This window comes from Schistocerca gregaria, chromosome 5 (assembly GCF_023897955.1).
Source record: "Schistocerca gregaria isolate iqSchGreg1 chromosome 5, iqSchGreg1.2, whole genome shotgun sequence".
NCBI lineage: Eukaryota > Metazoa > Arthropoda > Insecta > Orthoptera > Acrididae > Schistocerca > Schistocerca gregaria.
In genome coordinates this window covers 386,289,951-386,304,537 of record NC_064924.1, presented here as the reverse complement: position 1 = coordinate 386,304,537, position 14,587 = coordinate 386,289,951, and the positions used below count along the sequence as shown (strand labels likewise).

Genomic DNA, 14,587 nt, shown 5'->3' with positions numbered 1-14,587 from the left:
GTTTGCTGCCAATAAATAAACTTTACAGGTTACAATTTTGGTTTTGCGGATGTGCATTTTCCCCATTTGGTTGCTTGTAAATTCTTATCAAATGCAAATGTGCTATGTATAGCAAGGATATCTAAGTTACATGATAGCTAGCTTTTCACTGCCAGCAAGTCTGGGGAAAAAGACCAAATTCTTATCTGACATGTGAGTGTTGTGTCCTAATTCATTATCACAAGCTTATGAGGCATTAATATACAGTTGTAAAGGAAATTTAGTAACTTCTTAATATATTCTTTTATGACAACTATATGGTTTGTATTTAGAGATTTTGATGTAAATTATTTAAGGAGTCCACAAATTTGGTAGAAATGACATCTGACATGAATGCGTGTAAAAATGTCCACTTAGTGCTATTTCAAATTACTGTTAATTCCAAATTGGTGTAAAGGAAATACTACAAAAATTGGTGTATGTTTTTATCATCAATCTTTTGCAATATCTGTTGCAGCCCAAACATGCAATTGAACAGGAAATAAACATCAGCTTTAAAGCCAGTCTTCTGTTGTGAATGACCACCTTTAACTATATAGCTATCTCAAGAATAAAAAAGTGCTGCACTGATTTCATTAACAGCGTAATTATCAACCATCGCCTTTCTGGCAGGATGTAAATGGTGTTTTGACAAAGGCTCCATGGAAGGTGCTATTAATTATTAAAATGTACAGCAATTTCATCGAAGAACAAAATTTTCTGGAACATTGATTGCTTCATATTATGCACATGCTGAAATAATAGTCAATTCTCAGCACAATTTTAACATATCAGTATGTCTGCAAACGGAATGGATCTTTCAAAAAATCAGTATGAACGGAAAGAAACTTTTTAATCTGATGTGAAACCCTTCGCGAAAGAATGTGTACAGCCCTTTGTGACTCAACAAATATGGTGCTTATATTACCACAATGTAACCCCACTAGAAAACTCTTAGAATGTTACAATAGGGACCTCATTCTTTGTGTGGCCAACATTTCCACACAATGCCACCATTAAGCCAATCAACTCTCTCTCTCCACCCCCCACCCCTCCCCTGCTTCACCAGCAAGTATGGCACTTTTTATGTCAATAGTCTTCAAAATAGGAAACAAGCACGAGCTGAACCACAGAAGTGATGGCAGCAATGTTAATTCTGTACAACACACACACTATAAAATCAATCTGTTTTATTAACACACACCAGTGCAGTACATCCACACTCACTCACACTCTTTAAATGAACAAACTTCACGAGGAAAATGTTAAACCTGCACTGCAACTGAGCAGGTAAGGAGAATCCTGCTTTGTTACCATAATATGTAATGTGATTTATGTTTTAATGTATACTTTCTCAACAAATGAAGCACCACAACAAAAAGGAAATTGCTGGAAATAACAAATAATAATGTAAAGGAAAATTTTATTTGAACTTATCAGTACAAAAGTAATGGACACCTAAAATGCGGGTATAGGTCTAATTATACAACCTGGACACAGGAACCTTATTTACGGTTAGGATCCTTTATCCAATGCCTTAAAAATAATACTACCTTAAACTACTGTCTTTCATAAGCAGTGGTTCGTACTGAAAGTACATTTAAATATTTCTCTCTCAAAATATAAGTTTCACATCCATTTAGCAGAACAAAACTGAACTTAACGTCCTAAAACAAAGTCTGCAGGAAGACCAAGGAGTGCAGGACAGCAAATGTACTCGCTATAAGACATGGATACACTACACATTCAATATGTAAAAAACACCAATACATCTTTAAAAATTATGGAATGATACTTTCAAAATAGTATACTTTCCAGATTTTTGTTAAATATATATATGTATATATAAGCACTATATTGATATGTTTTAGATTCACCTCACACTTTAATGTGAGGATTTGTGTTAAGTCTGTTTGCAGCAATGACTATGGCACCATTTATTTGCTGCGCTTTTGGCCTTCCTTCACTTTGTGTTGATCACTGTAAATTTGAACTTTTCCACTTGCTCTCTAGCTTAGCTTTATCTTTCAATCACTGCCAAATTTTTAACACCGATAACTGTTGTTGTATCATACAGTAAAATACAACTCCACATTTCTGCAGCAAATAATGGAAACAATAAAATTCCAACCATGATACAAAATTAATCAAGTGCTGCTAAAGAGAAAATATCCAAACATATACATTAGCATTTCAATCACAGTTCTGGAAGTTTTACATGTGTAGATAAAAGTGTTACATAATTTCTAAATGAATATGAAAAACCAAAGAAGAAATGAAAAAGACAATGGGTAACACGAGAGCAAGGAAAAAACTCTTGTCAAAAGAAAGTGGTATCTCAAATGCTACCACAAACCGAATAAATTTAATAGTACTAATGCCAACTGCGAGGTGGAAATGATGATAAATATTCAAAATTAGAATCACATTGAAACAGCTGATGTTTTATAAAACTTCTCACTGTATGTATTTCTTAAACTAACTGGAAGGGAATTTATATCTGATGAAGTCTTGTCTTTTTGAAAGAAAGGAATATTATCTGTAAACAGAAATCTATAGACACACAGTTGCTCTAAGTAACGTAAATTACCCTACATGTTACACATGAAAGAACTATAGCAGACAGCTTTATACGAGTTATTCTGATAATCAACAAAAGGTTGACTTGCATGCTCATCTGTGAAGTATGCATGGGAAAAAAAGTAACTGGAGTGAGCATTCAGGCTGTTCTAAAAGATTTTTTACAAGAGGTCTTTTAATACAAATTTAATTGAATTTTATCTTGTGAAAAAAATAACACTAAGAGCTGCAACTTAATTAAGCATGTAATATTAAAGGACCTTATGAGAAAGCTGAGAAGTGTCTACTGTCCGTTGTTTTGCATCTCGTCTTGCTGTTGTGACTGCTGCTGAGACTGTTGTTGCTGAGATGACTGTTGCTGATCACTTCCATGGCGCATGGAATTTGGAATCTGACGTGATGATGAGAAACAAAGCTTCATGATGTATGGAAATTTTCCACCTGAAACCAAGGAACAACACACCTAATGACCACTGAGTATATATATGCTTTATTAATCCAATTATTTTGACGGTTCTTACATCTTATGATAAAAACAAAATATATGCAGTAGGCCAGTAGCTTACATTAATTGATTATTTTGATCTATGCACTACTGATAAAATTTAGAAACCCCTTTTCAAGACCACATAAAATAATATTTATAAAGTACTTATAAGTGTGAAGATTTTTCTCTAGCGAAAGATAATGAAAACTGTATTGGATACAATCAAAATGATCATCCTGTGCCCGGGGTGGGAGGCTTATATCACAAATACAGAGGGTGGAATCTGTGCTGCAGAAGAGGAACTTTTAAGAAATTACATTAACTTTATATTTCTGTTTTAGTTTACTGAGCAATATTGCATCTAATGTCGAAGTATCTTTATAAATTTATTTTTTAACAGAAGCAGCCATTTCACTGTATGTTAAACTAGTGACTTAATTTTTTTTCTTTAAAATGAATTTACTGCAAACGAGCCTGCACCACTTTATTTAGTATGACATTTTGTTAATTGCCTGTAAATATTAAGGCAGTAATCAAAATCGGTTTAACAGCTGCTTGGGGATTGTTGGTCGATACAGGACATCAAACCATCAATATGATGTTACGAACAAATTTTAATTTCATTTACTATTAGACTATTAGAAAGGTTACACAAAATCCATGAAGTAAATGGTTCCAGTCTGTGTGCCTGAATACAAGTTAGCTCCCACCAAGACAGCTTTAACACTGTAAATACATAAAAAAATTCAAAATTTTATGGAATGACGAAAAAATCAATGCTTGTGTGTTTATTAAATTCTACACAATCGTGATTAAAGTTACAATTACATTATTGAGTTTAGAATATAAAATGCCTGCTGTTTACTGAATCTTATAATTATGGTTATGTACGATGCTATGTCCTTAAGTAAATCACAGAAACCTATTAATACTTTACAAAACAACTTGACAACATGTGCCTCCAGTAATTGTGTTTGGAATGTATTCTAAAGTGGACTAGATCTCTGGCACTAGACAGATATTACGTAACTATTCACAGAGATTGCATGTGTGAGATACAAATTCCTGCCAATACAGAAATGACTCGTTGGCCACTAAATAATTTTATAAAAATAATTATGCCCCTTTAAAACTCATTAATATTTAATTTTTCAAGGAGTCCAGTCAATTCAGGAAGCGCTATTTTATTAGTTATTGCAATAAAATTGTTTAATTAATGAAATACAAAACAGTATGTGCCCTCATTAAATACAATGCAGAGAATGTCAGCAAATGAATTTATTCAGGGCCACTAACAAAATTTCAAAAATAATTTCAGAATTAATGCTTTATAATCGATTTTGGTCTTATATGGATGGTAGTCACATGAGACAAGGATATAAAGCTCACATTAATTACAGTAAACGAGAAACCTGCTTCCTCATCCATTTCTTTCGAAGATAATTTTTAGTTTTAACAATATTTTGAAGTACTGCTCACTAACCAACCATGTTGGCAATAAAGCACTTTTGATATGATAATTCATAACGCAATGTAATTTGCATGTTAAACCACCAGCCACTAATGCAACAATAAGCAACAGCATAGGTAAACTGTTTTTGTATATTGACCTATATATTTAGTACTACTATAATAATGACTCATCGTCTTCTTCAGTCCTGAGACTGGTTTGACGCACCTCTCCATGCTACTCTATCCTGTAGAAACTACTTATCTTCCAGTACCAGCTGCAACCTACATCCTTCTGAATCTGCTTATTGTATTCATCTCTTTGTCTCCCTCTACGATTTTTACCCTCCAATCTGCCCTCCAGTACTAAATTGGTGATACCTTGACACCTCAGAACATGTCCTACTAACCGATCCCTTCTTCTAGGGAAGTTATGCCACAAACTTCTCTTCTCCCCAATCCTATTCAATACCTCCACATTAGTTATATGATCTACCCATCTAATCTTCACCGTTCTTCTGTAGCACCACATTTAGAAAGCTTCTATTCTCTTGTCCAAACTAGTTATCGTCCATTTTTCACTTGGATACGTGGCTACACTCCATACAAATACTTTCAGAAATGGCTTCCTGACACCTAATTCTATGCTCGATGTTAACAAATTTCTCTTCTTCAGAATCGCTTTCCTTGCCATTGCTAGTCTACATTTTATATCCTCTCTACTTCGACCATTATCAGTTATTTTGCTCGCCAAATAGCAAAACTCCTTTACTACTTTAAGTGTCTCATTTCCTAATCTAATTCCCTCAGCATCACCCGATTTAATTTGACTACATTCCATTATCCTCGTTTTGCTTTTGTTGATGTTCATCTTATATCATCCTTTCAAGACACTGTCCATTCCGTTCAACTGCTCTTCCAAGTCCTTTGCTGTCTCTGACAGAACTACAGAGTCATCGGCGAATATCAAAGTTTTTATTTCTTTTCCATGGATTTCAATACCTACTCCAAATTTTTCTTTTGCTTCCTTTACTGCTTGCTCAATATACATACTGAATAACATTGCGGAGAGGCTACAACCCTGTCTCACTCCCTTCCCAACTACTGCTCCCCTGTCCCTCGACTCAACTGCCATCTGGTTTCTGTACAAACTGCAAATAGCCTTTCGCTCCCTTTATTTTACCCCTGCCAAATTTAGAATTTGAAAGAGTATTTCAGTCAACATCGTCAAAAGCTTTCTCTAAGTCTACAAATGCTAGAAACATAGGTTTGCCTTTCCTTAATCTAGTTTCTAAGGTAAGTCATAGGGTCAGTATTGCCTCACATGTTCCAATATTTCTATGGAATCCAAACTGATCTTCCCAGAGGTCAGCTTTACCAGTTTTTCCATTCGTATGTAAAGAACTCGCGTTAGTATTTTGCAGCTGTGACTTTTTAAACTGATAGTTTGGTTATTTTCACATCTCAACACCTGCTTTCTTTGGGATTGGAATTATTATACTCTTCTTTAAGACTGAGGCTATTTCACCCGTCCCATACATCTTGCTCACCAGATGGTAGAGTTTTGTCAGGACTGTTCTAATGGAATGTTGTCTACTCCTGGGGCCTTGCTTCGTCTCACGACTTTCAGTGCTCTGTCAAACTCTTCACGCAGTATCATATCTCCCATTTCATCTACATCCTCTTCCATTTCCATAATATTGTCCTGAAGTACATCGGCCTTGTATAGACCCTCTATATACTCCTTCCAGCTTTCCCTTCTTTGCTTAGAACTGGGTTTCCATTAAAGCTCTTGATAATCATGCAAGTGGTGCTCCATTCTCCAAAGGTCTCTTTAATTTTCCTGTAGGCAGTATCTATCTTAGCCCTAGTGAGATAGGCCTCTACATCCTTACCTTTGTCCTCTAGCCATCCCTGTCTTCTCCTTTCATCAATTAAATTCAATATTTCTTCTGTTACCCAAGGGTTTCTACTAGCCCTCATCTTTTTACCTACTTTATCCTCTGCTGCCTTCACTACTTCACCCCTCAAAGCTACCCATTCTTCTACTACTTTATGTCCTTCCCCCATTCATGTCAATTGTTCCCTTATTCTCTCCCTGAAACCCTGTACAACTTCTGGTTCTTTCAGTTTATCCAGGTCCCATCTCCTTAAATTCTCACCCTTTTTGCAGTTTCTTCAGTTTTAATCTACAGTTCATAACCAATAGATTGTGGCCAGAGTCCACATCTGCCCCTGTAAATGTCTTACAATTTAATACCTGGTTCCTGAATCTCTGTCTTACTATTATATAATCTGAAACCTGTCAGTATCTCCAGGGTTCTTCCATGTATACAGCCTCCTTTTATGATTCTTGAACCAAGAGTTAACTATAAGTTGTGCTCTGTGCAAAATTCTACCAGACGGCTTCCTCTCATTTCTTTCCCCCAATCCATATTCACCTACTATGTTTCCTTCTCTCCTATTTTTTATTACCGAATTCCAGTCACCCATGACTACTAAATTTTCGTTTCTCTTCACTACCTGAATAATTTCTTTTACCTCATCATATATTTCTCCAAGCTCTTCCTCATCTGCAGAGCTAGTTGGCATATAAACTTTTACTACTGTAGTAGGCTTGGGGTTCGTGTCTATCTTGGCCACAATGCGTTCACTAATATCTATATATTTCTCGTTATCACTGTCAGTCTCATTTTTAATATTTTTCAATAAATCTAGGTTATATTGAAGACTGTCGGACAACTTAGTCATGGAACACTTAACACATAAGAGCTGTTTCATCGGAACTTTTAGTAGTAGAAACAAGACACACAGTACGACCAGAAGATCCAACTGCTGAATTATTGTAAGTTGTTTTTAGCTGGCTGTTAAGGTGCTAATTGGGAACTTTTTGACCGGAATGTTTGCTTTTGCAAAAACTTCAATGTATTTTTCTTCCAAAATGGTCTTTGCTTTCTTTGTTGGGCTGTATTTAAACTTCAAAAATGATTGTTCTGTTGAAAAGCAGTCGTGCTTTCCCGATCACGAACTGAATGCTTCTCTGATCGAAGATGTACATAGACATCACTGGTCTTTTCCTGACTAATTTCATGATCACAAAATCTGCAGAATGTTAATTTTGACATTTTGTAGGCATTCATAGCTGCGAGACCCATGCCCGATACTGCTACAACATCTTAGCGTAAGAAGTAGAACTTAATTTAACTATTTGAACACTAGTGAAAAATTTGAACACTAGTGAAAGAGAGTTCAGCACAGTCAAAAATAGTTACCGATTTTGTCACTGACCAGCTGAAGTGCAGGGTGCAGATACTCTGGGCTACTGCAGTTGCTTGCTGCAAGCATAAATAAAGTAGAATTTTGACAGACAGAGGAAGAGGAACGATGCACAGGAATAAGCCCTGCCTCTCTTTCGCAGGGCAGTAGCCTACACCCGTCTTCTGCAAAAGCCAAACTGACACAATGTAACAGGAATTAATGATTTCTTCTGCTGTTTTAAGGGTGGTAATCCAAATCCTTGATTGACCAGGATTAGTCATCACTTATTTCAAATTAAGAAAACACACCATTCATTTGGTGACTGCTACCCCCAAATGCTTGTCGAGATTTAAAGAATACTATTAACAATTTAGTTCAGGCCTGATCTCTTGTGATATTTCATGCAACTCGCAGTTCAAATCATCCTAATTTGCCACATTAAAGGGTCTGCATTATGCCATCTGAATTTTAGCTAACATACATACGGCCGAATACTATGTTCCATTACGCGGCGTTTATTTTAACTTGAGTATTCAGCCTCCCACAGTTGGCATGGCACCAGTTCACTGAGTGTACTGAAAGCGTTCATACTCTATTTTGCTAGCAGTTTCTTACACACATTATCTTTCCAAACTAGGCTTCTATGAAATAGTGTCTATTGAATACTTTTAGATTTCCAGGCAGAACTCCCATGTGTTGTCTTCATCACAAAATAGAAATTTTTCTGGTCCGTAAGTGATCATTAAATGCATAGGTGATATATTCACTACAGTAGTGCTAGATGTGGGTGCTATCATGAATGTTCTATCCATAAATTTGTGAACCAGATCTCCAAGCATCAAGTAGTAGGTCCAAGTGTACTACTAACACTAGGAAATTTAGCAGTATCATGTGTGTACCTAGTAGTGAATTTTTTTGATTACTTACAGTATATTTGGAATGGAGTTTATCAGTGAAAGGGATGCAATGATCAACCTTTCAGCTGGGGTGTGCTACTTTGATATTGATGAAATAAAGACAGAACTGCAAGGGACTACCTAAACCCACAGTAAAATACTGCCAGTGGATATAGATTCAGGTTAAGTAGTGGAATGCATGACACCTACACAGCTACTTTAATTGCTTTCTGTGACAGATATTAAGGAGTAGATAAGCTGAAAAGCAACAGCCTACATAGTCAACTGGTACACAATGTAATGATTTGAAGCACAGGCCATAGATAACAGACTGCAATGATGATGTTATATTGAAACCAACATCTAAGTCGTATGATTCGGGGCAGGAAGCACGAGTTTGTTACCATATGCTAAGGAAAGTGAAGCTGATATTACACTTTCTCTAATTTATAGATGAAATCAAAGCATTGATTTTAACAATAAACCAACAACTCTTATTGCTATTATGTAACACCTACTACAGTTTAAGTAAGTTCTCTGATGTATCTAATATTAATGCAATAGTAGTTTTACACAAAGTGGTCCATTGATAGTGACTGGGCCAAATACCTCATAAATAATCATCAAACGAAAAAACTACAAAGAACGAAAGTCGTCTAGCTTGAAGGGAGAACCAGGTGGCACTATGGTTGGCCCGCTAGATGACGCTGCCATAGGTCAAACGGATATCAACCCCTATTTTTTTATAGGAACCTCCATTTTTATTACATATTCGTGTAGTGCGTAAAGAAATGTTTTAGTTGGACCACTTTTTCCACTTTGTGACTGATGGCGCTGTAATAGTCAGAAACTTGTAGGTACGTGGTATCACTTAACATTCCGCCAGTGCGGATGGGATTTGCTACATGATCCATAACCCATGTTAAAATAGACCGTTTACCAATTGGGGAAAAAGTTCGGTATCCTGTTGGTGTACTGCTATTGTGATCAAAATGCCCAACGGGCATGTGGTATGTATGCTGCTCGGTATCCTGGACGACATCATCCAAGTGTCTGGACCGTTCGCCGGATAGCTACGTTATTTAAGCAAACAAGAAGTGTTCAGTCACATGTGAAATGTCAAGCATGCCCAAGTAGGTGTTTTAGATGCTGTCGCGGCTTATCCGCACATCAGTAGCAGACAAATTGGGAATCGCGAATATCAAAAACTTATGTGTTGAGAATGCTACATTAACATCGACTGCACCCGTACCGTATGTCTACGCACAAGGCATTGCATGGCAACGACTTTGAACGTCGTGCCCACTTCTGCCACTGGGCACAAGAGAAATTACGGAACGGTGAAATTTTTTGCATGCATTCTATTTAGCGATGAAGCGTCATTCACCAACAGTGGTAACGTGAACTGGCACAATATGCACTATAGAGCAACAGAAAATACATGACTATGTGACTTGAGGAACATCAGCAACCTTGGTGGGTTAATGTATGGTGCGGCACTATGGGAGAAAGGATAATTGGCCCCATTTTATCGATGGGGATCTAAATGGTGCAATGTATGCAGATTTGCTACGTAATGATCTACCGATGCTACTACAAGATGTTTGACTGCACAACAGAATGGCGAGGCACTTCCAACATGATGGATGTCTGGCACATAGCTCGCATGTGGTTTAAGCGATATTGAATAGCATATTTCATGACAGGTGGATTGGTCGTCTAAGCACCATACCATGGCCCGCACGTTCACCGGATCTGACTTCCCCGGATTTCTTTCTGTGGGAAATGATATTTGCTATCATGATCCACCGACAATAGCTGACAACATGCAACAGCGCATTCTCAATGCATGTGTGAACATTACGGAAGATTAACTACTTGCTGTTGAGAGTAATGTCGTTACATGTATTGCCAAACGCACTGAGACTGACGGACATAATTTTGAGTATTTATTGCATTAATGTGGTATTTACAGGTAATCACACTGCAACAGCATGCGTTCTCAGAAATGATAAGTTCACAAAGGTACATATATCGCATTGGAACAACCGAAATAAAATGTTAAATCATACCTAAGTTCTGTATTTTAATTTAAAAACCTACATGTAACCAACTGTTCACCCAAAATTGTGAGCCATATGTTTGTGATTAGCGACTATTACAATGCCATCTACCACAAGGAAAAAAGTGGTCCAGCTAAAACATTCCTATTTCTTTACGTACAAAACGAATTTGTAATAAAAGAATGGGGTTCCTATTTTTAAAAATGCAGTTGATATCTGTTTGACCTATGGTAGCACCACCTAGCGGGCCAACCATAACACCATCTGGTTTCTCCCTTCAAACTAGACAAGTTTAGGTTCTTTGTAGTTTTTTCGTTTGACGCTTATTTCATGAGATATTCGGCCCGGCCACGATCAATGGACCACCCTGTATATGGCAAGGTGAAACCTACTGATTGATCTGTTTACAAGCAGCAGAATTACAATTCTTCAGTGAATATCTTCTACATCTACATTAATACTCTACAAGCCACTCAATGGTATGTGGCGGAGGGCACTTTACGTACCACTGTCATTACCTCCCTTTCCTGTTCCTGTTGCGCATGGTCCGCGGGAAGAACGACTGCCGGAAAGCCTCTGTGTGCGCTTTAATCTCGCAAATTTTACATTTGTGATCTTCTCGGGAGATACAAGTAGGGGTAAGCAATATATTGGATACCTCATCCAGAAACGCACCCTCTCGTAAGTTTGACAGCAAGCCACACCACAATGCAGAGCACCTCTCTTGCAGTGTCTGCTAATCATCATCTTAATGCCATCATGCTTATCAAATAACCCTGTGACAAAACGCGCCACTCTTCTCTATCTCCTCTGTCAACCCGACCTGGTACGGATCCCACACTAATCAGCAACACTCAAGTATAGGTCGAACGAGTGTGTTGTAGGCTTCCTCCTTTGTTGATGGACTACATATTCTAAGGACTCTATGAATCTCAACCTGGCGCCCACATTACCAACAATTAATTTTATACAATCATTTCACTTCAAATCATTCCGCACGTACACTCCCAGATATTTTACAGAAGTAACTGCTACCAGTGTGTTCCGCTATCATAATCCTACAATGAAGGATCCTTCTTTTTATGTATTCGCTATACACTGCATTTGTCCACGTTAAGGGTCAGCTGCCACTCCCTGCACCAAGTGCTTATCCGCTGCAGATCTTTTTGCAAATTTTCTATATACTACAGCATCACCTGCAAAAAGCTGCATGGAACTTCTGACACTATCTAGTTCGTCATTTATATATATTCTGAAATGAGTCTTTAGTTCACTAGTGAGAAGACATGTTTGGCAGACAGCATTAGTTTTCTGATGATTAAACAGTCCATGTGAAATTTTTTGTTTTGCTTTCATAAGAAACAAAATAAGTTTAGATCTATAATGTCTAGCTTCTACAGAAAATAAGCATTTATATTTTATGACTTTGGCTACATATAGAGATGCTAATAAGTAAGGCAAGCAAAATGTTGTCCATGTACATTAAAGAATGTTCTGGGGAAACATAAATGGTTTACCACACAAAAACTGGTTTTATAGGCACAATAGCCTATATATCTCTAGCTTTGTATGATGCTATCACATGCATATCTGCACCAGTAACTACTTTTATATCTACTGAAAAAATCAATTAAGATGAGAAGACAAGCTGGAAGTGTTGTTCAGTGCTGTGAGAGAAGTGGGTAGGGGGAACGGAGGGGCACAGATTATGTCTGGCAGAAGCTGCTTTCAAGAATTTTTTTTGTACACATTCAGATTGTTCCATCTACTAGTGTTCCTGGCTCTGCCACTGTAATAAATCACAACTGTGATTGTTATCTCATCCAGTTTTTCACTTTGTGTTTGGACAGGAAAAAAAAGGAGAGTGCCACTTGGCAGATTGTAGTACTATGTTCTAATGTTTCTAGTGCTGGGATCAAACACAAAAACAGTGCAGAAAGGGCTAGAAAGTATTTGAAAAATCATGTTTTTATTGTAAAAAATCCTTTGAATAAACAATATTGATCAAGTGCTTGTATTATTACCATCAGTTCCTTCATTTTCTGTTATGTTCATCGCTGATCTATGGAAACAGGAGTAACAACCTACATGTAAGCTCATATAAGACCTGTTTTGTTGCCTACAGATCTCTCTAACTGACAAATCTCAGTCGTGAAACAGTACTATTTCACTGTCCCTGCAGTGATATTTCTGGGAGCTGAATGTTAGGATGGATGTTGGTCTAAGTGTTAAACTCTATAAAAGGCTATCGATTTTAAGATAATTATCTTAACTACAGAAATTCTCTCTCTACTCAATGTTTTCTCTAATATTATATATTGTTTTCTGTCTGCATTGGATGAAAGAAAAGTCAGAATACAAACCATTATTTTGCGTAAAAACCAGACTTGTGGATATGAATGGATTTACTTTTCTTACAAAAATCATAAAAAACATCTTGCAATAATGGTTGAGAACTCATCAGGTAACTAATTCTGTCTGCTTAACTATGTTTCACCTTGCCACATGTAAAAATGGTATCTTTCATATTAGTATTAATAATTTCTCTATATTACATTAACTGTACTACTACATGTAAAATAACAATACAACAAATTGCTAGACTGTTAAAAGCAACGTTCAATTTCAGGTATTAATGACAAATACTGTAATGTCTGCTTATTAAGGGTACCACACAAGAATGTGTTACTTTATTTAACCCTTTGGTGGGTGAACCTGTAGCAGTTAGCGGTAAGATTTTTATCACCGACAACACAAAGCACAAATGTAATATATCAAGACGCTAAGAAATACACAGCAAATCTTGATTATCATGCCTCCAGAGGAGGAGAATACACTGTATATCAGATGTGCTCATCCTATGGGATGATGGTCACTTGCACTTTTCTACAGGTATCTAAATATTTAGTATAAGTGCAACCATTATTTTCAAATTGAACAATCCTGATAATGAAGAGAGAGATGAATTTTTGAAACACCTTGCTCTTTGCCCGATGGAAGAACATATGAATCAACAAGTATTATTTCAAAAGTTTCACAAGAATATTCATGCATTCTTTAACACGTGTGGGCACAAAGCAGAGCAGGCCTAAAAACCAGCAAAACCAGGAATTCATTATTTGTGGCAATGGGAAGCATGAAAACATATGAAATGCAAGAGAAATATGTGCAAGAAACAATGTCAAGACACAAAATGTATTAAATGTGAAAGTGGGCTACATGTGGAAGCTGACTAAAATTAAATTTCCACATAAAGTGCTCTATAAAACACCAAGTTGATTCACAGTTTAACAGCAAAACAAATTCTTTATCATTTCTTGCTGCTACACACTATACAGCATTGGCATTCATTCAAAGCAAACTCATTTGTTCAGATGCAGACACTTTATAACAATATACCACCATTCTCATCTCAGCCTTTACTAGATGCAATTACCCTACGAGCCCAATTCAAAAGCAGATTTCCCAGATCCCTTTAAAAAAAAAACCTTTTCAGCACACCACTTTTTACTCAGTTTTGTCCTTGTCTTGACTGTATTACTCAGCTACTTCGCACAGGGCCACGACTTCCTAAAATCATGCCCTGAAATGAGATCCATCCTGCCTGAAATCTTGCCCACCACACCTAGAATAGCTGTCAGATTTTGCCCACTACACCTAGGATAGTTTCTCATTGCTCTCCAATCTACGCAATACCCTTGTTAGACGCTATGCTTCCGCTGCAACCACCTCCCCTACTCTGTCTCCTGCCCCTGTGACTGTCCTGCTGAAAGATTTCCCTATGCACTCTATATCAGCCCTGTAACTGGCAAAACACATACTATCACGGAGCTACC

General features: G+C 37.0%; 1 protein-coding gene across 2 annotated transcripts in view; it reads right to left on the bottom strand.

The window, feature by feature from the left end:
* Positions 1–1,424: 1,424 nt before the first annotated feature.
* LOC126273040 (heterogeneous nuclear ribonucleoprotein L) overlaps positions 1,425–14,587 on the bottom strand; it is a 172,188-nt gene continuing 159,025 nt past the window's right edge. For both annotated transcript variants that reach the window (XM_049976434.1, XM_049976435.1), the window contains one exon: positions 1,425–3,039. In XM_049976434.1, coding sequence (XP_049832391.1) covers positions 2,882–3,039 — 158 coding nt within the window. In that variant the 3' untranslated portion in view covers positions 1,425–2,881. The remainder of the gene's footprint in view (positions 3,040–14,587) is intronic.